Below are 26,960 nucleotides of genomic sequence, written 5' to 3' on the forward strand. Positions count from 1 at the left end.
CCTCTGGGGCCGGGTGTTACAGTGTGTTAGATACACTGTCCTTTCTCCCTCTGGGACAGTGTCACAGTGTGTTAGATACACTGTCCTTTCCCCCTCTGGGACTGGGTGTCGCAGTGTGTTAGGTACACTGTCCTTTCCCCCTCTGGGACCGGGTGTCACAGTGTGTTAGATACACTGTCCTTTCTCCCTCTGGGACAGTGTCACAGTGTGTTAGATACACTGACCTTTCCCCCTCTGGGATTGTGTCATAGTGTGTTCGATACACTGTCCTTTCCCTGTCTGGGACAGTGTCACAGTGTGTTAGATACACTGTCCTTTCCCCCTCTGGGACTGGGTGTCACTATGTGTTAGATACACTGTCCTTTCTCCCTCTGGGACAGTGTCACAGTGTGTTAGATACACTGACCTTTCCCCCTCTGGGACTGTGTCATAGTGTGTTCGATACACTGTCCTTTCCCCCTCTGGGACTGGGTGTCACTATGTGTTAGATACACTGTCCTTTCTCCCTCTGGGACAGTGTCACAGAGTGTTAGATACACTGTCCTTTCCCTGTCTGGGACAGTGTCACAGTGTGTTAGATACACTTTCCTTTCCCCCTCTGGGACCGGATGTCACAGTGTGTTAGATACACTGTCCTTTCCCCCTCTGGGACTGGGTGTCACAATGTGTTAGATACACTGTCCTTTCCCCCTCTGGGACAGTGTCACAGTGTGTTAGACACACTGTCCTTTCCTCCTCTGGGACAGTGTCACAGTGTGCTAGATACACTGTCCTTTCCCCCTCTGGGACAGTGTCACTGTGTGTTAGATAAACTGCCCTTTCCCCCTCTGGGACCGGGTATCACAATGTGTTAGATACACTGTCCTTTCCCCCTCTGGGACAGTGTCACAGTGTGTTAGATACACTGTCCTTCCCCCTCTGGGATTGGGCGTCAAAGTGTTTTAGATACACTGTCCTTTCCCCCTCTGGACCGGGTGTCACAGTGTGTTAGATACACTGTCCTTTCCCTCTCTGGGACCGGGTGTCACAGTGTGTTAGATACACTGTCCATTCCCCCTCTGGGACAGGGTATCACAGTGTGTTAGATACACTGTTCTTTCCCCCTCTGGGACCGGGTGTCACAGTGTGTTAGATAAACTGTCCTTTCCCCCTCTGAGACAGTGTCACAGTGTGTTAGATACACTGTCCTTTCCCCCTCTGGGACCGGGTGTCACAGTATGTTAGATACACTGTCCTTTCCCCCTCTGGGACAGTGTTACAGTGTGTTAGATACACTGTCCTTTCCACCTCTGGGACCGGGTGTCACATTGTGTTAGATACACTGTCCTTTCCCCCTCTGGGACAGTGTCACAGTGTGTTAGATACACTGTCCTTTCCCCCTCTGGGACTGGTTTTACAGTCTGTTAGATACACTGTCCTTTCCCCCTCTGGGACCGGGTGTCACAGTGTGTTAGACACACTGTCCTTTCCACCTCTGGGACAGGGTGTCACAGTGTGTTAGATACACTGTCCTTTCCCCCTCTGGGACCGGGTGTCACAGTGTGTTAGATACACTGTCCTTTCCCCTCTGGTACAGTGTCACTGTGTGATGGATACACTGTCCTTTCCCCCTCTGGGACCGGGTGTCACAGTGTGTTAGATACACTGTCCTTTACCCCTCTGGGACCGGGTGTCACAGTGTGTTAGATACACTGTCATTTCCCCCTCTGAGACAGTGACGCAGTGTGTTAGATACACTGTCCTTTCCTCATCTGGGATCGGGTGTCACAGTGTGTTAGATACACTGTCCTTTCCCCCTCTGGGACCGGGTGTCACAGTGTGTTAGATACACTGTCCTTTCCCCCTCTGGGACCGGGTGTCACAGTGTGTTAGATACACTGTCCTTTCCCTCTCTGGGACCGGGAGTCACAGTGTGTCAGATACACTGTCCTTTCCCCCTCTGGGACCGGGTGTCACAGTGTGTTAGATACACTGTCCTTTCCCCTCTGGTACAGTGTCACTGTGTGATGGATACACTGTCCTTTCCCCCTCTGGGACCGGGTGTCACAGTGTGTTAGATACACTGTCCTTTACCCCTCTGGGACCGGGTGTCACAGTGTGTTAGATACACTGTCCTTTCCACCTCTGGAACCGGGTGTCACAGTGTGTTAGATACACTGTCCTTACCCCCTCTGGGACAGTGTCACAGTGTGTTAGATACACTGTCCTTTCCCCCTCTGGGACCGGGTGTCAAAGTGTGTTAGATACACTGTCCTTTCCCTCTCTGGTACAGTGTCGCAGTGTGTTAGATACACTGTCCTTTCCCCCTCTGGGACCGGGTGGTCACAGTGTGTTAGACACACTGTCCGTTCCCCCTCTGGGACTGAGTGTCACAGTGTGTTAGATACACTGTCCTTTCCCCCTCTGGGACAGTGTCACAGTGAGTTACACACTGTCCTTTCCCCATCTGGGACAGTGTCACTGTGTGTTAGACACACTGTCCGTTCCCCCTCTGGGACCGGGTGTCATAGTGTGTTAGATACACTGTCCTTTCCCCCTCTCGCACTGGTGTCAAAGTGTGTTAAATACACTGTCCTTTCCCCCTCTGGCACCGGGTGTCACAGTGTGTTAGATATACTGTCCTTTCCCTCTCTGGGACACTGTCACAGTGTGTTAGATACACTGTCCTTTCCCCCTCTGGGACAGTGTCACAGTGTGTTAGATACACTGTCCTTTCCCCCTCTGGGACTGGGTGTCAAAGTGTGTAAGATACACTGTCCTTTCCCCCTCTGGGAGATTGTCAAAGTGTATTAGATACACTGTCCTTTCCCCCTCTGGTACAGTGTCACATTGTGTTAGATACACTGTCCTTTCCCCCTCTGGGACCAGGTGTCACATCGTGTTCGGTACACTGTCCTTTTCCCCCTCTGGGACCGGGTGCCACAGTCTGTTCGATACACTGTCCTATCCCCCTCTGGGCCCGTGTGTCACAGTGTGTTAGATACACTGTCCGTTACCCTCTGGGACAGTGTCACAGAGTGTTATATACACTGTCCTTTCCCCCTCTGTGACCGGGTGTCACAGTGTGTTAGATACACTGTCCTTTCCCCGTCAGGGACAGTGTCACAGTGTGTTAGATACACTGTCCTTTCCCCCTCTGGGACAGTGTCACAGTGTGTTAAATACACTGTCCTTTCCCCCTCTGGCACCGGGTGTCACAGTGTGTTAGATACACTGTCCTTTCCCTCTCTGGGACACTGTCACAGTGTGTTAGATACACTGTCCTTTCCCCCTCTGGGACAGTGTCACAGTGTGTTAGATACACTGTCCTTTCCCCCTCTGGGACTGGGTGTCAAAGTGTGTAAGATACACTGTCCTTTCCCCCTCTGGGAGATTGTCAAAGTGTATTAGATACACTGTCCTTTCCCCCTCTGGTACAGTGTCACAGTGTGTTAGATACACTGTCCTTTCCCCCTCTGGGACCGGGTGTCACAGTGTGTTAGATACACAGTCCTTTCCCCCTCTGGGACTGTGTCACAGTGTGTGAGATACAGTGTCCTTTCCCCCACTGGGATCTGGTGTCACAGTGTGTTAGATAAACTGTCCTTTCCCCCTCTGGGACAGTGTCACAGTGTGTTAGATACACTGTCCTTTACCCCTCTGGGACTGGGTGTCACAGTGTGTTAGATGCACTGTCCTTTCCCCCTATGGGACCGGGTGTCACAGTGTATTAGATGCACTGTCCTTTCCCCCTATGGGACCGGGTGTCACAGTGTGTTAGATACACTGTCCATTCCCGTTCTTGGACCGGGTGTCACAGTGTGTTATATGCACTGTCCTTTCCCCCTCTGGGACTGGGTTTCATAGTGTATTAGATACACTGTCCTTTTCCCCTCTGGGTTCAGTGTCCCAGTGTGTTAGATAGACTGTCCTTTCCCCCTCTGGGACAGTGTCACAGTGTGTTAGATACAGTGTCCTTTCCCCCTCTGGGACCTGGTGTCACAGTGTGTTAGATACACTGACCTTTCCCCCTCTGGGACGGGGTGTCAGTGTGTTAGATACACTGTCCTTTCCCCCTCTGGGACAGTATCACAGTGTGTTAGATACACTGTCCTTTCCCCCTCTGGGACAGTGTCACAGTGTGTTAGATACACTGTCCATTCCCCCTCTGGGGCCGGGTGTTACAGTGTGTTAGATACACTGTCCTTTCTCCCTCTGGGACAGTGTCACAGTGTGTTAGATACACTGTCCTTTCCCCCTCTGGGACTGGGTGTCGCAGTGTGTTAGGTACACTGTCCTTTCCCCCTCTGGGACCGGGTGTCACAGTGTGTTAGATACACTGTCCTTTCTCCCTCTGGGACAGTGTCACAGTGTGTTAGATACACTGACCTTTCCCCCTCTGGGATTGTGTCATAGTGTGTTCGATACACTGTCCTTTCCCTGTCTGGGACAGTGTCACAGTGTGTTAGATACACTGTCCTTTCCCCCTCTGGGACTGGGTGTCACTATGTGTTAGATACACTGTCCTTTCTCCCTCTGGGACAGTGTCACAGTGTGTTAGATACACTGACCTTTCCCCCTCTGGGACTGTGTCATAGTGTGTTCGATACACTGTCCTTTCCCCCTCTGGGACTGGGTGTCACTATGTGTTAGATACACTGTCCTTTCTCCCTCTGGGACAGTGTCACAGAGTGTTAGATACACTGTCCTTTCCCTGTCTGGGACAGTGTCACAGTGTGTTAGATACACTTTCCTTTCCCCCTCTGGGACCGGATGTCACAGTGTGTTAGATACACTGTCCTTTCCCCCTCTGGGACTGGGTGTCACAATGTGTTAGATACACTGTCCTTTCCCCCTCTGGGACAGTGTCACAGTGTGTTAGACACACTGTCCTTTCCTCCTCTGGGACAGTGTCACAGTGTGCTAGATACACTGTCCTTTCCCCCTCTGGGACAGTGTCACTGTGTGTTAGATAAACTGCCCTTTCCCCCTCTGGGACCGGGTATCACAATGTGTTAGATACACTGTCCTTTCCCCCTCTGGGACAGTGTCACAGTGTGTTAGATACACTGTCCTTCCCCCTCTGGGATTGGGCGTCAAAGTGTTTTAGATACACTGTCCTTTCCCCCTCTGGACCGGGTGTCACAGTGTGTTAGATACACTGTCCTTTCCCCCTCTGGGACCGGGTGTCACAGTGTGTTAGATACACTGTCCATTCCCCCTCTGGGACAGGGTATCACAGTGTGTTAGATACACTGTTCTTTCCCCCTCTGGGACCGGGTGTCACAGTGTGTTAGATAAACTGTCCTTTCCCCCTCTGAGACAGTGTCACAGTGTGTTAGATACACTGTCCTTTCCCCCTCTGGGACCGGGTGTCACAGTATGTTAGATACACTGTCCTTTCCCCCTCTGGGACAGTGTTACAGTGTGTTAGATACACTGTCCTTTCCACCTCTGGGACCGGGTGTCACATTGTGTTAGATACACTGTCCTTTCCCCCTCTGGGACAGTGTCACAGTGTGTTAGATACACTGTCCTTTCCCCCTCTGGGACTGGGTGTCACAGTGTGTTAGATACACTGTCCTTTCCCCCTCTGGGACCGGGTGTCACAGTGTGTTAGACACACTGTCCTTTCCACCTCTGGGACAGGGTGTCACAGTGTGTTAGATACACTGTCCTTTCCCCCTCTGGGACCGGGTGTCACAGTGTGTTAGATACACTGTCCTTTCCCCTCTGGTACAGTGTCACTGTGTGATGGATACACTGTCCTTTCCCCCTCTGGGACCGGGTGTCACAGTGTGTTAGATACACTGTCCTTTACCCCTCTGGGACCGGGTGTCACAGTGTGTTAGATACACTGTCATTTCCCCCTCTGAGACAGTGACACAGTGTGTTAGATACACTGTCCTTTCCTCATCTGGGATCGGGTGTCACAGTGTGTTAGATACACTGTCCTTTCCCCCTCTGGGACCGGGTGTCACAGTGTGTTAGATACACTGTCCTTTCCCCCTCTGGGACCGGGTGTCACAGTGTGTTAGATACACTGTCCTTTCCCTCTCTGGGACCGGGAGTCACAGTGTGTCAGATACACTGTCCTTTCCCCCTCTGGGACCGGGTGTCACAGTGTGTTAGATACACTGTCCTTTCCCCTCTGGTACAGTGTCACTGTGTGATGGATACACTGTCCTTTCCCCCTCTGGGACCGGGTGTCACAGTGTGTTAGATACACTGTCCTTTACCCCTCTGGGACCGGGTGTCACAGTGTGTTAGATACACTGTCATTTCCCCCTCTGAGACAGTGACACAGTGTGTTAGATGCACTGTCCTTTCCTCATCTGGGATCGGGTGTCACAGTGTGTTAGATACTCTGTCCTTTCCCCCTCTGGGACCGGGTGTCACAGTGTGTTAGATACACTGTCCTTTCCCCCTCTGGGACCGGGTGTCACAGTGTGTTAGATACACTGTCCTTTCCCTCTCTGGGACCGGGAGTCACAGTGTGTCAGATACACTGTCGTTTCCCACTCTGGGACTGGGTGTCACAGTGTGTTAGATACACTGTCCTTTCCCCCTCTGGGACAGTGTCACAGTGTGTTAGATACACTGTCCTTTCCCCCTCTGGGACCGGGTGTCACAGTGTGTTAGATACACTGTCCTTTCCCCCTCTGGGCCCGGGTGTCACAGTGTGTTAGATACTCTGTCCTTTCCCCCTCTGGGACCGTGTCACAGTGTGTTAGATACACTGTCCTTTCCTCCTCTGACACAGGGTGTCACAGTGTGTTAGATACACTGTCCTTTCCACCTCTGGAACCGGGTGTCACAGTGTGTTAGATACACTGTCCTTACCCCCTCTGGGACAGTGTCACAGTGTGTTAGATACACTGTCCTTTCCCCCTCTGGGACCGGGTGTCAAAGTGTGTTAGATACACTGTCCTTTCCCTCTCTGGTACAGTGTCGCAGTGTGTTAGATACACTGTCCTTTCCCCCTCTGGGACCGGGTGGTCACAGTGTGTTAGACACACTGTCCGTTCCCCCTCTGGGACTGGGTGTCACAGTGTGTTAGATACACTGTCCTTTCCCCCTCTGGGACAGTGTCACAGTGAGTTACACACTGTCCTTTCCCCATCTGGGACAGTGTCACTGTGTGTTAGACACACTGTCCGTTCCCCCTCTGGGACCGGGTGTCATAGTGTGTTAGATACACTGTCCTTTCCCCCTCTCGCACTGGTGTCAAAGTGTGTTAAATACACTGTCCTTTCCCCCTCTGGCACCGGGTGTCACAGTGTGTTAGATACACTGTCCTTTCCCTCTCTGGGACACTGTCACAGTGTGTTAGATACACTGTCCTTTCCCCCTCTGGGACAGTGTCACAGTGTGTTAGATACACTGTCCTTTCCACCTCTGGGACCGGGTGTCAAATTGTGTTAGATATACTGTCCTTTCCCCCTCTGGGACAGTGTCACAGTGTGTTAGATACACTGTCCTTTCCCCCTCTGGGACTGGGTGTCACAGTGTGTTAGATACACTGTCCTTTCCCCCTCTGGGACCGGGTGTCACAGTGTGTTAGACACACTGTCCTTTCCACCTCTGGGACAGGGTGTCACAGTGTGTGAGATACACTGTCCTTTCCCCTCTGGTACAGTGTCACTGTGTGATGGATACACTGTCCTTTCCCCCTCTGGGACCGGGTGTCACAGTGTGTTAGATACACTGTCCTTTCCCTCTCTGGGACCGGGAGTCACAGTGTGTCAGATACACTGTCCTTTCCCCCTCTGGGACCGGGTGTCACAGTGTGTTAGATACACTGTCCTTTCCCCTCTGGTACAGTGTCACTGTGTGATGGATACACTGTCCTTTCCCCCTCTGGGACCGGGTGTCACAGTGTGTTAGATACACTGTCCTTTACCCCTCTGGGACCGGGTGTCACAGTGTGTTAGATACACTGTCATTTCCCCCTCTGAGACAGTGACACAGTGTGTTAGATGCACTGTCCTTTCCTCATCTGGGATCGGGTGTCACAGTGTGTTAGATACTCTGTCCTTTCCCCCTCTGGGACCGGGTGTCACAGTGTGTTAGATACACTGTCCTTTCCCCCTCTGGGACCGGGTGTCACAGTGTGTTAGATACACTGTCCTTTCCCTCTCTGGGACCGGGAGTCACAGTGTGTCAGATACACTGTCGTTTCCCACTCTGGGACTGGGTGTCACAGTGTGTTAGATACACTGTCCTTTCCCCCTCTGGGACAGTGTCACAGTGTGTTAGATACACTGTCCTTTCCCCCTCTGGGACCGGGTGTCACAGTGTGTTAGATACACTGTCCTTTCCCCCTCTGGGACCATGTCACAGTGTGTTAGATACACTGTCCTTTCCCCCTCTGACACAGGGTGTCACAGTGTGTTAGATACACTGTCCTTTCCACCTCTGGAACCGGGTGTCACAGTGTGTTAGATACACTGTCCTTACCCCCTCTGGGACAGTGTCACAGTGTGTTAGATACACTGTCCTTTCCCCCTCTGGGACCGGGTGTCAAAGTGTGTTAGATACACTGTCCTTTCCCTCTCTGGTACAGTGTCGCAGTGTGTTAGATACACTGTCCTTTCCCCCTCTGGGACCGGGTGGTCACAGTGTGTTAGACACACTGTCCGTTCCCCCTCTGGGACTGGGTGTCACAGTGTGTTAGATACACTGTCCTTTCCCCATCTGGGACAGTGTCACTGTGTGTTAGACACACTGTCCGTTCCCCCTCTGGGACCGGGTATCATAGTGTGTTAGATACACTGTCCTTTCCCCCTCTCGCACTGGTGTCAAAGTGTGTTAAATACACTGTCCTTTCCCCCTCTGGCACCGGGTGTCACAGTGTGTTAGATACACTGTCCTTTCCCTCTCTGGGACACTGTCACAGTGTGTTAGATACACTGTCCTTTCCCCCTCTGGGACAGTGTCACAGTGTGTTAGATACACTGTCCTTTCCCCCTCTGGGACTGGGTGTCAAAGTGTGTAAGATACACTGTCCTTTCCCCCTCTGGGAGATTGTCAAAGTGTATTAGATACACTGTCCTTTCCCCCTCTGGTACAGTGTCACATTGTGTTAGATACACTGTCCTTTCCCCCTCTGGGACCAGGTGTCACATCGTGTTAGGTACACTGTCCTTTTCCCCCTCTGGGACCGGGTGCCACAGTCTGTTCGATACACTGTCCTATACCCCTCTGGGCCCGTGTGTCACAGTGTGTTAGATACACTGTCCGTTACCCTCTGGGACAGTGTCACAGAGTGTTATATACACTGTCCTTTCCCCCTCTGTGACCGGGTGTCACAGTGTGTTAGATACACTGTCCTTTCCCCGTCAGGGACAGTGTCACAGTGTGTTAGATACACTGTCCTTTCCCCCTCTGGGACAGTGTCACAGTGTGTTAGATACACTGTCCTTTCCCCCTCTGGGACCGGGTGTCACAGTGTGTTAGATACACTGTCCTTTCCCCCTCTGGGACAGTGTCACAGTGTCCTGGATACACTGTCCTTTCCCCCTCTTGGACTGGGTGGCACAGTGCGTTAGATACACTGTCCTTTCCCCCTCTGGGCCAGTGTCACAGTGTGTTAGATACACTGTCCTTTCCCCCTCTGGGACCGGGTGTCACAGTGTGTTAGATACACAGTCCTTTCCCCCTCTGGGACTGTGTCACAGTGTGTGAGATACAGTGTCCTTTCCCCCACTGGGATCTGGTGTCACAGTGTGTTAGATAAACTGTCCTTTCCCCCTCTGGGACAGTGTCACAGTGTGTTAGATGCACTGTCCTTTCCCCCTATGGGACCGGGTGTCACAGTGTATTAGATGCACTGTCCTTTCCCCCTATGGGACCGGGTGTCACAGTGTGTTAGATACACTGTCCATTCCCGTTCTTGGACCGGGTGTCACAGTGTGTTATATGCACTGTCCTTTCCCCCTCTGGGACTGGGTTTCATAGTGTATTAGATACACTGTCCTTTTCCCCTCTGGGTTCAGTGTCCCAGTGTGTTAGATAGACTGTCCTTTCCCCCTCTGGGACAGTGTCACAGTGTGTTAGATACAGTGTCCTTTCCCCCACTGGGACCTGGTGTCACAGTGTGTTAGATACACTGACCTTTCCCCCTCTGGGACGGGGTGTCAGTGTGTTAGATACACTGTCCTTTCCCCCTCTGGGACAGTATCACAGTGTGTTAGATACACTGTCCTTTCCCCCTCTGGGACAGTGTCACAGTGTGTTAGATACACTGTCCATTCCCCCTCTGGGGCCGGGTGTTACAGTGTGTTAGATACACTGTCCTTTCTCCCTCTGGGACAGTGTCACAGTATGTTAGATACACTGTCCTTTCCCCCTCTGGGACTGGGTGTCGCAGTGTGTTAGGTACACTGTCCTTTCCCCCTCTGGGACCGGGTGTCACAGTGTGTTAGATACACTGTCCTTTCTCCCTCTGGGACAGTGTCACAGTGTGTTAGATACACTGACCTTTCCCCCTCTGGGATTGTGTCATAGTGTGTTCGATACACTGTCCTTTCCCTGTCTGGGACAGTGTCACAGTGTGTTAGATACACTGTCCTTTCCCCCTCTGGGACTGGGTGTCACTATGTGTTAGATACACTGTCCTTTCTCCCTCTGGGACAGTGTCACAGTGTGTTAGATACACTGACCTTTCCCCCTCTGGGACTGTGTCATAGTGTGTTCGATAAACTGTCCTTTCCCCCTCTGGGACTGGGTGTCACTATGTGTTAGATACACTGTCCTTTCTCCCTCTGGGACAGTGTCACAGTGTGTTAGATACACTGTCCTTTCCCTGTCTGGGACAGTGTCACAGTGTGTTAGATACACTTTCCTTTCCCCCTCTGGGACCGGATGTCACAGTGTGTTAGATACACTGTCCTTTCCCCCTCTGGGACAGTGTCACAGTGTGTTAGACACACTGTCCTTTCCTCCTCTGGGACAGTGTCACAGTGTGCTAGATACACTGTCCTTTCCCCCTCTGGGACAGTGTCACTGTGTGTTAGATAAACTGTCCTTTCCCCCTCTGGGACCGGGTATCACAATGTGTTAGATACACTGTCCTTTCCCCCTCTGGGACAGTGTCACAATGTGTTAGATACACTGTCCTTCCCCCTCTGGGATTGGGCGTCAAAGTGTTTTAGATACACTGTCCTTTCCCCCTCTGGACCGGGTGTCACAGTGTGTTAGATACACTGTCCTTTCCCCCTCTGGGACCGGGTGTCACAGTGTGTTAGATACACTGTCCATTCCCCCTCTGGGACAGGGTATCACAGTGTGTTAGATACACTGTTCTTTCCCCCTCTGGGACCGGGTGTCACAGTGTGTTAGATAAACTGTCCTTTCCCCCTCTGAGACAGTGTCACAGTGTGTTAGATACACTGTCCTTTCCCCCTCTGGGACAGTGTTACAGTGTGTTAGATACACTGTCCTTTCCACCTCTGGGACCGGGTGTCACATTGTGTTAGATACACTGTCCTTTCCCCCTCTGGGACAGTGTCACAGTGTGTTAGATACACTGTCCTTTCCCCCTCTGGGACTGGGTGTCACAGTGTGTTAGATACACTGTCCTTTCCCCCTCTGGGACAGTGTCACAGTGTGTTAGATACACTGTCCTTTCCCCCTCTGGGACCGGGTGTCACAGTATGTTAGATACACTGTCCTTTCCCCCTCTGGGACAGTGTCACAGTGTGTTAGATACACTGTCCTTTCCCCTTCTGGGACTGGGTGTTACAGTGTGTTAGATACACTGTCCTTTCCCCCTCTGGGACCGGGTATCACAGTGTGTTAGATACGCTGTCCTTTCCCCCTCTGGGACCGGGTGTCACAGTGTGTTAGATACACTGTCCTTTCTCCCTCTGGGACAGTGTCACAGTGTGTTAGATACACTGTCCTTTCCCCCTCTGGGACAGTGTCACAGTGTGTTGGATACACTGTCCTTTCCCCCTCTGAGACCGGGTGTCACAGTGTGTTAGATACACTGTCCTTTCCCCCTCTGGGACCGGGTGTCACAGTGTGTTAGATACACTGTCCTTTCCCCCTCTGAGGCCGGGTGTCACAGTGTGTTAGATACACTGTCCTTTCCCCCTCTGGGACCGGGTGTCACAGTGTGTTAGATACACTGTCCTTTCCCCCTCTGGGACCGGGTGTCACAGTGTGTTAGATAAACTGTCCTTTCCCCCTCTGGGACAGTGTCACAGTGTGTTAGATACACTGTCCTTTCCCCCCCTGGGACCGGGTGTCACAGTATGTTAGATACACTGTCCTTTCCCCCTCTGGGACAGTGTTACAGTGTGTTAGATACACTGTCCTTTCCACCTCTGGGACCGGGTGTCACATTGTGTTAGATACACTGTCCTTTCCCCCTCTGGGACAGTGTCACGGTGTGTTAGATACACTGTCCTTTCCCCCTCTGGGACTGGGTGTCACAGTGTGTTAGATACACTGTCCTTTCCCCCTCTGGGACCGGGTATCACAGTGTGTTAGATACACTGTCCTTTCCCCCTCTGGGACCGGGTGTCACAGTGTGTTAGATACACTGTCCTTTCCCCCTCTGAGACTGGGTGTCACAGTGTGTTAGATACACTGTCCTTTCCCCCTCTGGGACAGTGTCACAGTGTGTTAGATACACTGTCCTTTCCCCCTCTGGGACAGTGTCACAGTGTGTTAGATACACTGTCCTTTCCCCCTCTGAGACCGGGTGTCACAGTGTGTTAGTTACACTGTCCTTTCCCCCTCTGGGACCGGGTGTCACAGTGTGTTAGATACACTGTCCTTTCCCCCTCTGGGACTGGGTGTCACAGTGTGTTAGATACACTGTACTTTCCCTCTCTGGAACCGGGTTTCACAGTGTGTTAGATACACTGTCCTTTCCCCCTCTGGGACAGTGTCACAGTGTGTTAGATACACTGTCCTTTCCCCCTCTGGGACCGGGTGTCACAGTGTGTTAGATACACTGTCCTTTCCCCCTCGTGGACAGTGTCACAGTGTGTTAGATACACTGTCCTTTCCCCCTCTGGGACAGTGTCACAGTGTGTTCGATACACTGTCCTTTCCCCCTCTGGGACAGTGTCACAGTGTGTTAGATACACTGTCCTTTCCCCCTCTGGGACCGGGTGTCACAGTGTGTTAGGGATCTGAGAGAGAGACACCGGTCAGTGTACAGATATCCCCCTGAAAGAGAGAGAGAGCTGACTGGGAAATGGGGATTCATGTGTGATTATGTAACATTATATTTCTTTTTTCAGGTCCCTCTTCCTGGCCTACAACATATCCGACCTGCAATGGCTCCGAACAATCTCCAATTAATATCCAGAAAAGCAAGGCCGTCAGGAATGAGATGCTGGGCCCGTTTCAATTCCACTATTACGATAATCGGCAATTTGTGAAGAAGATTGAACGCACGCCCACCTCAGGTACTCGCAGTAAATAACCTCCATCACAACAAATATTCACCCTCAGCACTGACCCTCTGACAGTGCGGCACTCCCTCAGTACTGATAATTCGACACTGCGGTGCTGCCTCAGTACTGACCATTCAACAATGCGGCGCTCCCTCAGTACTATCCCTCCAACAATGCGGCACTCCCTCAGTACTGACCCTCCAACAGTGCGGAGCTCCCTCAGGACTGACCCTCTGACAGTGTGGCACTCCCTCAGTACTGACCCTCTGACAGTAGGGCGCTCCCTCAGTACTGACGCTCTGACAGTGCGGTGCTCCCTCAGTACTGACCCTCTGACAGTGCGGCACTCCCTCAGTCCTGACCCTCCGACATTGCGGCACTCCATCAGTACTGAACCTCTGACAGTGCGGCACTCAATCAGCACTGAACCTCTGACAGTGCGGCATTCCCTCAGTCCTGACACTCCGACAGTGCAGCACTCCCTCAGTACTGAAACTCCGACAGTGCAGCACTCCATCAGTATTGACACTCCGACAGTGCAGCACTCCCTCAGTACCGACCCTCTGACATAGCGGCACTCCCTCAGTACTGACCCTCTGACAGTGAAGCACTACCTCAGTACTGACCCTCTGACAGTGCGGCGCTCCCTCAGTATTGACCCTCTGACAGTGAGTTACTCCCTCAGTACTCACACTCTGATAGTGCGGCGCTCCCTCAGTACTGACGCTCTAACTGTGCGGCACTGCCTCAGTACTGACCCTCTGACAGTGCGGCACTCCCTCAGTACTGACCCTCTGACAGTGCGGCACTCCCTCAGTACTGACGCTCTGACAGTGCGGCACTCCCTCAATACTGACCCTCTGACTGTGCGGCACCCCCTCAGTACTGACCCTCTGACAGTGCGGCACTCCGTCAGCACTGACCCTCTGACAGTGCGGCACTCCCTCCGTACTGACCCTCCGACAGTGCGGCGCTCCCTCAGCACTGACCCTCAGATAGTGCGGTTCTCCTTCAGTACTGACCCTCTTACAGTGCGGCGCTCCCTCAGTATTGACCCTCTGACAGTGCGGAGCTCATCAGTACTGACCCTCTGACAGTGCGGCACTCCTTCAGTACTGACCCTCTGACAGTGCAGCGCTCCCTCAGTACTGACCCTCTGACAGTGCGGCACTGCCTTGGCACTGACCCACTGACAGTGCGGCACTCCCTCAGTACTGACCCTCTGACAGTGCGGTTCTCCCTCAGTACTGACCCTCTGACAGTGCGGCATTCCGTCAGTACTGACTCTCTGACAGTGCGGCACTCCCTCAGTACTGACCCTCTGACAGCGCGGCATTCCCTCAGTACTGACCCTCTGATAGTGCGACACTCCCTCAGTACTGACCCTCTGACCGTGCGGCGCTCCCTCAGTTGGGACCCTCCGACATTGCGGCACTCCATCAGTACTGAACCTCTGACAGTGCGGCACTCAATCAGCACTGACCCTCTGACAGTGCGGCGCTCCCTCAGTACTGACCCTCTGACAGTGCAGCACTCCCTCAGTACTGACCCTCTGACAGTGCGGCACTCCCTCAGTACTGACCCTCCGACATTGCGGCACTCCATCAGTACTGAACCTCTGACAGTGCGGCACTCAATCAGCACTGACCCTCCGACAGTGTGGCGCTCCCTCACTACTGACCCTCTGACAGTGCGGCATTCCCTCAGTACTGACACTCCGACAGTGTCGCGCTCCCTCAGTACTGACCCTCTGACAGTGCAGCACTCCCTCAGTACTGACACTCCGACAGTGCAGCACTCCCTCAGTACTGACCCTCTGACAGTGCAGCACTCCCTCAGTACTGACCCTCTGACAGTGCGGCACTCGCTCAGTACTGACCCTCTGACAGTGAAGCGCTCCCTCAGTACTGACCCTCTGACAGTGCGGCGCTCCCTCAGTACTGACCCTCTGACAGTGCGGCGCTCCCTCAGCACTGACCCTCTGACAGTGCGGCGCTCCCTCAGTATTGACCCTCTGACAGTGAGTTACTCCCTCAGTACTCACACTCTGACAGTGCGGCGCTCCCTCAGTACTGACCCTCTGACAGTGCGGCGCTCCCTCAGTATTGACCCTCTGACAGTGAGTTACTCCCTCAGTACTGACGCTCTGACAGTGCGGCACTCCCTCAGTACTGACGCTGTGACAGTGCAGCACTCCCTAAGCACTGACCCTCTGACTGTGCGGCAACCCCTCAGTACTGACCCTCTGACAGTGCGGCGCTCCCTCAGTACTGACCCTCCGACAGTGCAGCGCTCCCTCAGCACTGACCCTCAGATAGTGCGGTTCTCCTTCAGTACTGACCCTCTGACAGTGCAGCACTCCCTCAGTACTGACCCTCTGACAGTGCGGTACTCCCTCAGCACTGACGCTCTGACAGTGCGGCGCTCCCTCAGTACTGACCTTCTGACAGTGCGGCACTCCGTCAGAAATGACCCTCTGACAGTGCGGTTCTCCCTCAGTAATGACCCTCTGACAGTGCGGTGCTCCCTCAGCACTGACCCTCTGACAGTGCGGATCTCCCACAGTACTGACCCTCTGACAGTGCGGCACTCCCTCAGTACTGACCCTCTGAAAGTGCGGCATTCCCTCAGTACTGACCCTCTGACAGTGCAAGCACTCCCTCAGTACTGACCCTCTAACAGTCCGGCGCTCCCTCAGTGTTGAACCTCTGACAGTGCGGTTCTCCCTCAGTACTGTCGCTCTGACTGTGCGGCACTCCCTCAGTACTGACCCTCTGACAGTGCGGCGCTCCCTCAGTATTGACCCTCTGACAGTGCGGCACTCCCTCAGCACTGACCCTCTGACAGTGCGGTACTCCCTCAGCACTGACGCTCTCACAGTGCGTCACTCCCTCAGTACTGACCCTCTGACAGTGCGGCACTCCCTCAGCACTGACCCTCTGACAGTGCGGTGCTCCCTCAGTACTGATGCCCTGACTGTGCGGCACTCCCTCAGTACTGACGCTCTGACAGTGCGGCGCTCACTCAGTACTGATGCCCTGACTGTGCGGCACTCCCTCAGTACTGACGCTCTGACTGTGCGGCACTCCCTCAGTACTGACCCTCTGACAGTGCAGCACTCCCTCAGTACTGACCCTCTGACAGTGCGGCGCTCCTTCAGTATTAACCATCTGACAGTGCGGCACTCCCTCAGTACTGACCCTCTGACAGTGCAGTTCACCCTCAGTACTGACGCTCTGACTGTGCGGCACTCCCTCAGTACTGACCCTCTGGCAGTTCTGCATTCCCTCAGCACTGACCCTCTGACAGTGCAGCGCTCCCTCAGTACTGACCCTCTGACTTTGCGGCACTCCCTCAGTACTGACCCTCTGACAGTGCGGCGCTCCCTCAGTCCTGACCCTCTGACAGTGCGGCACTCACTCAGCACTGACCCTCTGACAGTGAGGCATTCCCTCAGTACTGACCCTCTGACAGTGCGGCGCTCCCTCAGTATTGACCCTCTGACAGTGCGGCACTCCCTCAGTACTGACCCTCCGACAGTGCGGCGCTCCCTCAGTGTTGATCCTCTGACAGTGCGGTTCTCCCTCAGTCCTGACGCTCTGTCTCTGCGGCACTCCCTCAGCACTGACCCTCTGACAGTGCGGCATTCCCTCAGTACTGAGCCTCTGACAGTGCAGCACTCCCTCAGTACTGACCCTCTGACAGTGCGGCGCTCCCTCAGTACTGACCTTCTGACGGTGCGGCATTCCCTCAATACTGACCCTCTGACAGTGAGGCATTCCCTCAGTACTGACCTTCTGACAGTGCGGCACTCCCTCAGCACTGACCCTCTGACTGTGCAGCACTCCCTCAGTACTGATCCTCTAACACTGCCGCATCCCCTCCGTACTGACCCTCTGACAGTGTGGCACTCCCTCAGTTCTGACCCTCTGACAGTGCGGCACTCCCTCAGTACTGGCCCTCTGACAGTGCGGCACTCCCTCAGTACTGACCCTCCGACAATGCGGTGCTCCCTCAATACTGCCCTTCTGACAGTGCGGCACTCCCTCAGTACTGACCCTCTGAAAGTGTGGCGCTCCCTCATTACTGACCCTCTGACAGTGCGGCACTCCCTCAGTACTGACCCTCTGCCAGTGCGGCACTACCACAGTACTGACCCTCTGACAGTGAGGCACTCCCTCAGTACTGACCCTCTGACAGTGCGGTTCTCCCTCAGCACTGACGCTCTGACTGTGCGGCGCTCCCTCAGTACTGACCCTCTGACAGTGCGGCACTCACTCAGCACTGACCCTCTGAGAGTGAGGCACTCCCTCAGTACTGACCCTCTGACAGTGCGGTTCTCCCTCAGTACTGACCCTCTGCCTGTGCGGCTCTCCCTCAGTACTGACCCTCTGACATTCCGGCGCTCCCTCAGTACTGACCCTCTGACAGTGCGGCATTCCGTCAGTACTGACTCTCTGACAGTGCGGCACTCCCTCAGTACTGACCCTCTGACAGCGCGGCATTCCCTCAGTACTGACCCTCTGACAGTGCGACACTCCCTCAGTACTGACCCTCTGACAGAGCGGCGCTCCCTCAGTACTGACCCTCTGACAGTGCGGCACTCCCTCAGTACTGACCCTCTGACAGAGCGGCGCTCCCTCAGTACTGACCCACTGACAGTGCGGCACTCCCTCAGTACTGACCTTCTGGCAGTGCGGCATTCCCTCCGTACTGATCCTCTGACAGTGAGGCATTCCCTCAGTACAGACCCTCTAACAGTGCGGCTCTCCCTCAGTACTGTGCCTCTGACAGTGCGGCGCTCCCTCAGTACTGATTCTCTGACAGTGCGGCACTCACTCAGCACTGACCCTCTGACAGTGAGGCATTCCCTCAGTACTGACCCTCTGACAGTGCGGCCCTCCCGAAGTGTTGATCCTCCGACAGTGCGGCACTCCCTCAGTACTGACCCTCCGACAGTGAGGCATTCCCTCAGTACTGACCCTCTGACAGTGCGGCACTCCCTCAGCACTGACCCTCTGACAGTGCAGCACTCCCTCAGTACTGACCCTCTAACAGTGCCGCTCCCCCTCCATACTGACCCTCTGACCGTGCGGCACTCCCTCAGTACTGACCCTCTGACAGTGTGGTTCTCCCTCAGCACTGACGCTCTGATTGTGCGGCACTGACTCAGTACTGACCCTCCGACTATGCGGTGCTCTCTCAATACTGCCCTTCTGACAGTGCGGCACTCCCTTAGTACTGACCCTCTGACAGTGCGATTCTCCCTCAGCACTGACGGTCTGACTGTGCGGCACTGCCTCAGTACTGACCCTCGGACAGTGCTGCACTCCCTCAGTACTGACTCTCCGACAATGCGGCACTTGCTCAGCACTGATCCTCTGACAATGCGGGACTCCCTCAGTACTGACCCTCTGACAGTGCAGCACTCCCTCAGTACTGACCCTCTGACAGTGCAGCACTCCCACAGTACTGACCCTCTGACAGTGCAGCACTCCCACAGTACTGAACCTCTGAGAGTGCGGCACTCCCTCAGTACTGACCCTCAGACAATGCGGCGCTCCCTCAGTACTGACCCTCTGACAGTGCGGCACTCCCTCAGTACTGACCCTCTGACAGTGCAGCACTCCCTCAGTACTGACCATCCGACAGTGCGGCACTCCCTCAGTACTGACCCTCTGACAGTGCAGCACTCCCTCAGCACTGACCCTCTGACAGTGCGGTTCTCCCTCAGTACTAACCCTCTGCCTGTGCGGCACTCCCTCAGTACTGACCCTCTGACAGTGCGACACTCCCTCAGTACTGACCCTCTGACAGTGCGGCACTCCCTCAGTACTGACCCTCTGACAGTGCGGAGCTCCCTCAGTACTGACCCTCTGACAGTGCGGCGCTCCCTCAGTACTGACCCTGACAGTGCGGCGCTCCCACAGTACTGAGCCTCTGACAGTGCGGCACTACCTCAGTACTGACCCTCTGACAGTGCGGCGCTCCCTCAGTTCTGACCCTCTGATTGTGCGGAGCTCCCTCAGTACTGACCCTCTGACAGTGCGGCATTCCCACAGTACTGAACCTCTGACAGTGCGGCACTACCTCAGTACTGACCCTCTGACAGTGCGGCGCTCCCTCAGTACTGACCCTCTGACAGTGTTGCGCTCCCTCATTACTGACCCTCTGACAGTGCTGCACTCCCTCAGTACTGACCCTCTGCCAGTGCGGCACTACCACAGTACTGACCCTCTGACAGTGAGGCACTCCCTCACTACTGACCCTCTGACAGTGCGATTCTCCCTCAGCACTGACACTCTGACTGTGCGGCACTGCCTCAGTACTGACCCTCTGACAGTGCGGCGCTCCCTCAGTACTGACCCTCTGACAGTGCGGCATTCCCTCAGTACTGACCCTCTGACAGTGCAGCTCTCCCTCAGTACTGACCCTCTGACAGTGCGGCACTCACTCAGCACTGACCCTCTGAGAGTGAGGCTTTCCCTCAGTACTGACCCTCTGACAGTGCAGCTCTCCCTCAGTACTGACCCTCTGACAGTGCGGCACTCACTCAGTACTGACCCTCTGACAGTGCGGCGCTCCCTCAGTACTGACCCTCTGACAGTGCGGCACACCCTCAGTACTGACCCTCTGACAGTGCGGCACTCCCTCAGTACTGACCCTCTGACAGTGCGGCACACCCTCAGTATTCCCTCTCTGACAGTGCGGTGCTCCCTCAATACTGACCGTCTGACTTTGCGGTTCTCCCTCAGCACTGACCCTCTGACAGTGCGGCACTCCCTCAGTACGGACCCTCTGACAGTGCAGTTCTCCCTCAGAACTGACCCTCTGACAGTGCGGCACTCCCTCAGTACGGACCCTCTGACAATGCGGCATTCCGTCAGTACTGACCCTCTGACAGTGCGGCACTCCCTCAGTACTGACCCTCTGACAGTGCGGCACTCCCTCAGTACTGACCCTCTGACAGTGCAGCACTCCCTCAGTACTGACCCTCTGACAGTGCGGCACTCCCTCAGTACTGACCCTCCGACAGTGCGGAGCTCCCTCAGTACTGACCCTCTGACAGTGCAGCACTCCCTCAGTACTGAGCCTCTGACAGTGCGGCACTCCCTCAGTACTGACCCTCTGACAGTGCGGCGCTCCCTCAGTACTGACCCTCTGACAGTGTTGCGCTCCCTCATTACTGACCCTCTGACAGTGCAGCACTCCCTCAGTACTGAGCCTCTGACAGTGCGGCACTCCCTCAGTACTGGCCCTCTGACAGTGCGGCGCTCCCTCAGTACTGACCCTCTGACAGTGTTGCGCTCCCTCATTACTGACCCTCTGACAGTGCTGCACTCCCTCAGTACTGACCCTCTGCCAGTGCGGCACTACCACAGTACTGACCCTCTGCCAGTGCGGCACTCCCTCAGTACTGACCCTCTGACAGTGCGATTCTCCCTCAGCACTGACACTCTGACTGTGCGGCACTGCCTCAGTACTGACCCTCTGACAGTGCGGCGCTCCCTCAGTACTGACCCTCTGACAGTGCGGCACTCACTCAGCACTGACCCTCTGAGAGTGCGGTTCTCCCTCAGTATTCCCCCTCTGACAGTGCGGTGCTCCCTCAGTACTGACCGTCTGACAGTGCGGTTCTCCCTCAGTACTGACCCTCTGCCTGTGGGGCTCTCCCTCAGTACTGACCCACTGACAGTGCGGCATTCCGTCAGTACTGACTCTCTGACAGTGCGGCACTCCCTCAGTACTGACCCTCTGACAGTGCGGCGCTCCCTCAGTACTGACCCTCTGACAGTGCGGCACTCCCTCAGTACTGACCCTCTGACAGTGCAGCGCTCCCTCAGTACTGACCCTCTGACGGTGCGGCACTCCCTCAGTACTGACCCTCTGACAGTGTGGCACTCCCTCAGTACTGATCCTCTGACAGTGCGGCACTCCCTCAGTACTGACCCCCTGACAGTGCAGCGCTCCCTCAGTACTGACGCTCTGACTGTGCGGCACTCCCTCAGTACTGACCCTCCGACAATGCGGCACTACCTCAGCACTGATCCTCTGACAATGCGGCACTCCCACAGTACTGAACCTCTGACAGTGCAGCACTCTCTCAGTACTGAACCTCTGACAATGCAGCACTCCCTCAGTACTGACCCTCCGACAATGCGGTGCTCCCTCAGTCCTGACCCTCTGACAGTGCAGCACTCCCTCAGTTGTGACCGCCAGACAGTGCAGCACTCCCTCAGTCCTGACCCTCCGACATTGCGGCACTCCCTCAGTACTGACGCTCTTACAGTGCGGCACTCCCTCAGTACTGTGCCTCTGACAGTGCGGCGCTCCCTCAGTACTGATTCTCTGACAGTGCGGCACTCACTCAGCACTGACCCTCTGACAGTGAGGCATTACCTCAGTACTGACCCTCTGACAGTGCGGCGCTCCAGAAGTGTTGATCCTCTGACAGTGAGGCATTCCCTCAGTACTGACCCTCTGACAGTGCGGCACTCCCTCAGCACTGACGCTCTGACAGTGCAGCACTCCCTCAGTACTGACCCTCTGACAGTGCAGCAGTCCCTCAGTACTGACCCTCTGACAGTGCGGCGCTCCCTCAGCACTGATCCTCTGACAATGCGGCACTCCCTCAGTACTGACCCTCTGACAGTGCAGCACTCCCTCAGTACTGACCGTCTGACAGTGCAGCACTCCCACAGTACTGACCCTCTGACAGTGCAGCACTCCCACAGTACTGAACCTCTGAGAGTGCGGCACTCCCTCAGTACTGACCCTCAGACAATGCGGCGCTCCCTCAGTACTGACCCTCTGACAGTGCGGCACTCCCTCAGTACTGACCCTCTGACAGTGCAGCACTCCCTCAGTAGTGACCCTCCGACAGTGCGGCACTCCCTCAGTACTGACCCTCTGACAGCGCAGCACTCCCTCAGCACTGACCCTCTGACAGTGCGGTTCTCCCTCAGTACTGACCCTCTGCCTGTGCGGCACTCCCTCAGTACTGACCCTCTGACAGTGCGACACTCCCTCAGTACTGACCCTCTCACCGTGCGGCACTCCCTCAGTACTGACCCTCTGACAGTGCGGAGCTCCCTCAGTACTGACCCTCTGACAGTGCGGCATTCCCACAGTACTGAGCCTCTGACAGTGCGGCACTACCTCAGTTCTGACCCTCTGATTGTGCGGAGCTCCCTCAGTACTGACCCTCTGACAGTGTTGCGCTCCCTCATTACTGACCCTCTGACAGTGCGGAGCTCCCTCAGTACTGACCCTCTGACAGTGCTGCACTCCCTCAGTACTGACCCTCTGCCAGTGCGGCACTACCACAGTACTGACCCTCTGACAGTGAGGCACTCCCTCAGTACTGACCCTCTGACAGTGCGATTCTCCCTCAGCACTGACACTCTGACTGTGCGGCACTGCCTCAGTACTGACCCTCTGACAGTGCGGCGCTCCCTCAGTACTGACCCTCTGACAGTGTTGCGCTCCCTCATTACTGACCCTCTGACAGTGCAGCACTCCCTCAGTACTGAGCCTCTGACAGTGCGGCACTACCTCAGTACTGACCCTCTGACAGTGCGGCGCTCCCTCAGTACTGACCCTCTGACAGTGTTGCGCTCCCTCATTACTGACCCTCTGACAGTGCGGCGCTCCCTCAGCACTGACCCTCTGACAGTGCGGCATTCCCACAGTACTGAGCCTCTGACAGTGCGGCACTACCTCAGTACTGACCCTCTGACAGTGCGGCGCTCCCTCAGTACTGACCCTCTGACAGTGTTGCGCTCCCTCATTACTGACCCTCTGACAGTGCTGCACTCCCTCAGTACTGACCCTCTGCCAGTGCGGCACTACCACAGTACTGACCCTCTGACAGTGAGGCTTTCCCTCAGTACTGACCCTCTGACAGTGCGATTCTCCCTCAGCACTGACACTCTGACAGTGCGGCACTCCCTCAGTACTGACCCTCTGACAGTGCGGCACTCCCTCAGTACTGACCCTCTGACAGTGCGGCGCTCCCTCAGTATTGAACCTCCGACAGTGCGGCACTCCCTCAGTACTGACCCTCTGACAATGCGGCATTCCGTCAGAACTGACCCTCTGACAGTGCGGTTCTCCCTCAGTACTGAACCTCTGCCTGTGCTGCACTCCCTCAGTACTGACCCTCTGACAGTGCGACACTCCCTCAGTACTGACCCTCTGACAGTGCGGCACTCCCTCAGTACTGACCCTCTGACAATGCGGCATTCCGTCAGTACTGACCCTCTGACAGTGCGGTTCTCCCTCAGTACTGACCCTCTGCCTGTGCGGCACTCCCTCAGTACTGACCCTCTGACAGTGCGACACTCCCTCAGTACTGACCCTCTGACAGTGCGGCACTCCCTCAGTACTGACCCTCTGACAGTGCGGAGCTCCCTCAGTACTGACCCTCTGACAGTGCGGCATTCCCACAGTACTGAGCCTCTGACAGTGCGGCGCTCCCTCAGTACTGACCCTCTGACAGTGTTGCGCTCCCTCATTACTGACCCTCTGACAGTGCTGCACTCCCTCAGTACTGACCCTCTGCCAGTGCGGCACTACCACAGTACTGACCCTCTGACAGTGAGGCACTCCCTCAGTACTGACCCTCTGACAGTGCGGCACTCACTCAGCACTGACCCTCTGAGAGTGAGGCATTCCCTCAGTACTGACCCTCTGCCTGTGCGGCACTCCCTCAGTACTGACCCTCTGACAGTGCGACGCTCCCTCAGTACTGACCCTCTGACAGTGCGGCACTCCCTCAGTACTGACCCTCTGACAGTGCGGAGCTCCCTCAGTACTGACCCTCTGACAGTGCGGCACTACCTCAGTACTGACCCTCTGACAGTGCGGCACTCACTCAGCACTGACCCTCTGAGAGTGAGGCATTCCCTCAGTACTGACTCTCTGCCTGTGCGGCACTCCCTCAGTACTGACCCTCTGACAGTGCGACACTCCCTCAGTACTGACCCTCTGACAGTGCGGCACTACCTCAGTACTGACCCTCTGACAGTGCGGCGCTCCCTCAGTACTGACCCTCTGACAGTGTTGCGCTCCCTCATTACTGACCCTCTGAAAGTGCTGCACTCACTCAGTACTGACCCTCTGACAGTGCGGCACTCCCTCAGTACTGACCCTCTGCCAGTGCGGCACTACCACAGTACTGACCCTCTGACAGTGAGGCACTCCCTCAGTACTGACCCTCTGACAGTGCGATTCTCCCTCAGCACTGACACTCTGACTGTGCGGCGCTCCCTCAGTACTGACCCTCTGACAGTGCGGCACTCACTCAGCACTGACCCTCTGCCTGTGCGGCACTCCCTCAGTACTGACCCTCTGACAGTGCGGTTCTCCCTCAGTACTGACCCTCTGACAGTGCGACACTCCCTCAGTACTGACCCTCTGACAGTGCGGCACTACCTCAGTACTGACCCTCTGCCTGTGCGGCACTCCCTCAGTACTGACCCTCTGACAGTGCGACACTCCCTCAGTACTGACCCTCTGACAGTGCGGCACTACCTCAGTACTGACCCTCTGACAGTGCGGCGCTCCCTCAGTACTGACCCTCTGACAGTGTTGCGCTCCCTCATTACTGACCCTCTGACAGTGCTGCACTCCCTCAATACTGACCGTCTGACAGTGCGGTTCTCCCTCAGTACTGACCCTCTGCCTGTGGGGCTCTCCCTCAGTACTGACCCTCTGACAGTGCGGCGCTCCCTCAGTACCGACCCTCTGACAGTGCAGCACTCCCACAGTACTGACCCTCTGACAGTGCAGCACTCCCACAGTACTGAACCTCTGAGAGTGCGGCACTCCCTCAGTACTGACCCTCAGACAATGCGGCGCTCCCTCAGTACTGACCCTCTGACAGTGCGGCACTCCCTCAGTACTGACCCTCTGACAGTGCAGCACTCCCTCAGTACTGACCCTCCGACAGTGCGGCACTCCCTCAGTACTGACCCTCTGACAGCGCAGAACTCCCTCAGCACTGACCCTCTGACAGTGCGGTTCTCCCTCAGTACTGACCCTCTGCCTGTGCGGCACTCCCTCAGTACTGACCCTCTGACAGTGCGACACTCCCTCAGTACTGACCCTCTCACCGTGCGGCACTCCCTCAGTACTGACCCTCTGACAGTGCGGAGCTCCCTCAGTACTGACCCTCTGACAGTGCGGCATTCCCACAGTACTGAGCCTCTGACAGTGCGGCACTACCTCAGTTCTGACCCTCTGATTGTGCGGAGCTCCCTCAGTACTGACCCTCTGACAGTGTTGCGCTCCCTCATTACTGACCCTCTGACAGTGCGGAGCTCCCTCAGTACTGACCCTCTGACAGTGCTGCACTCCCTCAGTACTGACCCTCTGCCAGTGCGGCACTACCACAGTACTGACCCTCTGACAGTGAGGCACTCCCTCAGTACTGACCCTCTGACAGTGCGATTCTCCCTCAGCACTGACACTCTGACTGTGCGGCACTGCCTCAGTACTGACCCTCTGACAGTGCGGCGCTCCCTCAGTACTGACCCTCTGACAGTGTTGCGCTCCCTCATTACTGACCCTCTGACAGTGCAGCACTCCCTCAGTACTGACCCTCCGACAGTGCGGCACTCCCTCAGTACTGACCCTCTGACAGTGTTGCGCTCCCTCATTACTGACCCTCTGACAGTGCGGCGCTCCCTCAGCACTGACACTCTGACAGTGCGGCACTACCTCAGTACTGACCCTCTGACAGTGCGGCGCTCCCTCAGTACTGACCCTCTGACAGTGTTGCGCTCCCTCATTACTGACCCTCTGACAGTGCGGCGCTCCCTCAGCACTGACCCTCTGACAGTGCGGCATTCCCACAGTACTGAGCCTCTGACAGTGCGGCACTACCTCAGTACTGACCCTCTGACAGTGCGGCGCTCCCTCAGTACTGACCCTCTGACAGTGTTGCGCTCCCTCATTACTGACCCTCTGACAGTGCTGCACTCCCTCAGTACTGACCCTCTGCCAGTGCGGCACTACCACAGTACTGACCCTCTGACAGTGAGGCACTCCCTCAGTACTGACCCTCTGACAGTGCGATTCTCCCTCAGCACTGACACTCTGACAGTGCGGCACTCCCTCAGTACTGACCCTCTGACAGTGCGGCACTCCCTCAGTACTGACCCTCTGACAGTGCGGCGCTCCCTCAGTATTGACCCTCCGACAGTGCGGCACTCCCTCAGTACTGACCCTCTGACAATGCGGCATTCCGTCAGAACTGACCCTCTGACAGTGCGGTTCTCCCTCAGTACTGACCCTCTGCCTGTGCGGCACTCCCTCAGTACTGACCCTCTGACAGTGCGACACTCCCTCAGTACTGACCCTCTGACAGTGCGGCACTCCCTCAGTACTGACCCTCTGACAATGCGGCATTCCGTCAGTACTGACCCTCTGACAGTGCGGTTCTCCCTCAGTACTGACCCTCTGCCTGTGCGGCACTCCCTCAGTACTGACCCTCTGACAGTGCGACACTCCCTCAGTACTGACCCTCTGACAGTGCGGCACTCCCTCAGTACTGACCCTCTG

At 55.5% G+C, this 26,960-nt stretch overlaps 1 protein-coding gene across 3 annotated transcripts in view; it reads left to right on the plus strand.

Annotated features, from left to right (window-relative positions):
- The window catches only part of LOC140396037 (carbonic anhydrase 4-like), a 120,294-nt gene that overhangs the window by 55,738 nt on the left and 37,596 nt on the right, over positions 1-26,960 (plus strand). For all 3 annotated transcript variants that reach the window (XM_072484102.1, XM_072484104.1, XM_072484103.1), the window contains one exon: positions 13,239-13,406. In XM_072484102.1, coding sequence (XP_072340203.1) covers positions 13,239-13,406 — 168 coding nt within the window. The remainder of the gene's footprint in view (positions 1-13,238; positions 13,407-26,960) is intronic.

The sequence above is a fragment of the Scyliorhinus torazame genome, chromosome 19 (assembly GCF_047496885.1).
Source record: "Scyliorhinus torazame isolate Kashiwa2021f chromosome 19, sScyTor2.1, whole genome shotgun sequence".
In the NCBI taxonomy this organism is placed as follows: domain Eukaryota; kingdom Metazoa; phylum Chordata; class Chondrichthyes; order Carcharhiniformes; family Scyliorhinidae; genus Scyliorhinus; species Scyliorhinus torazame.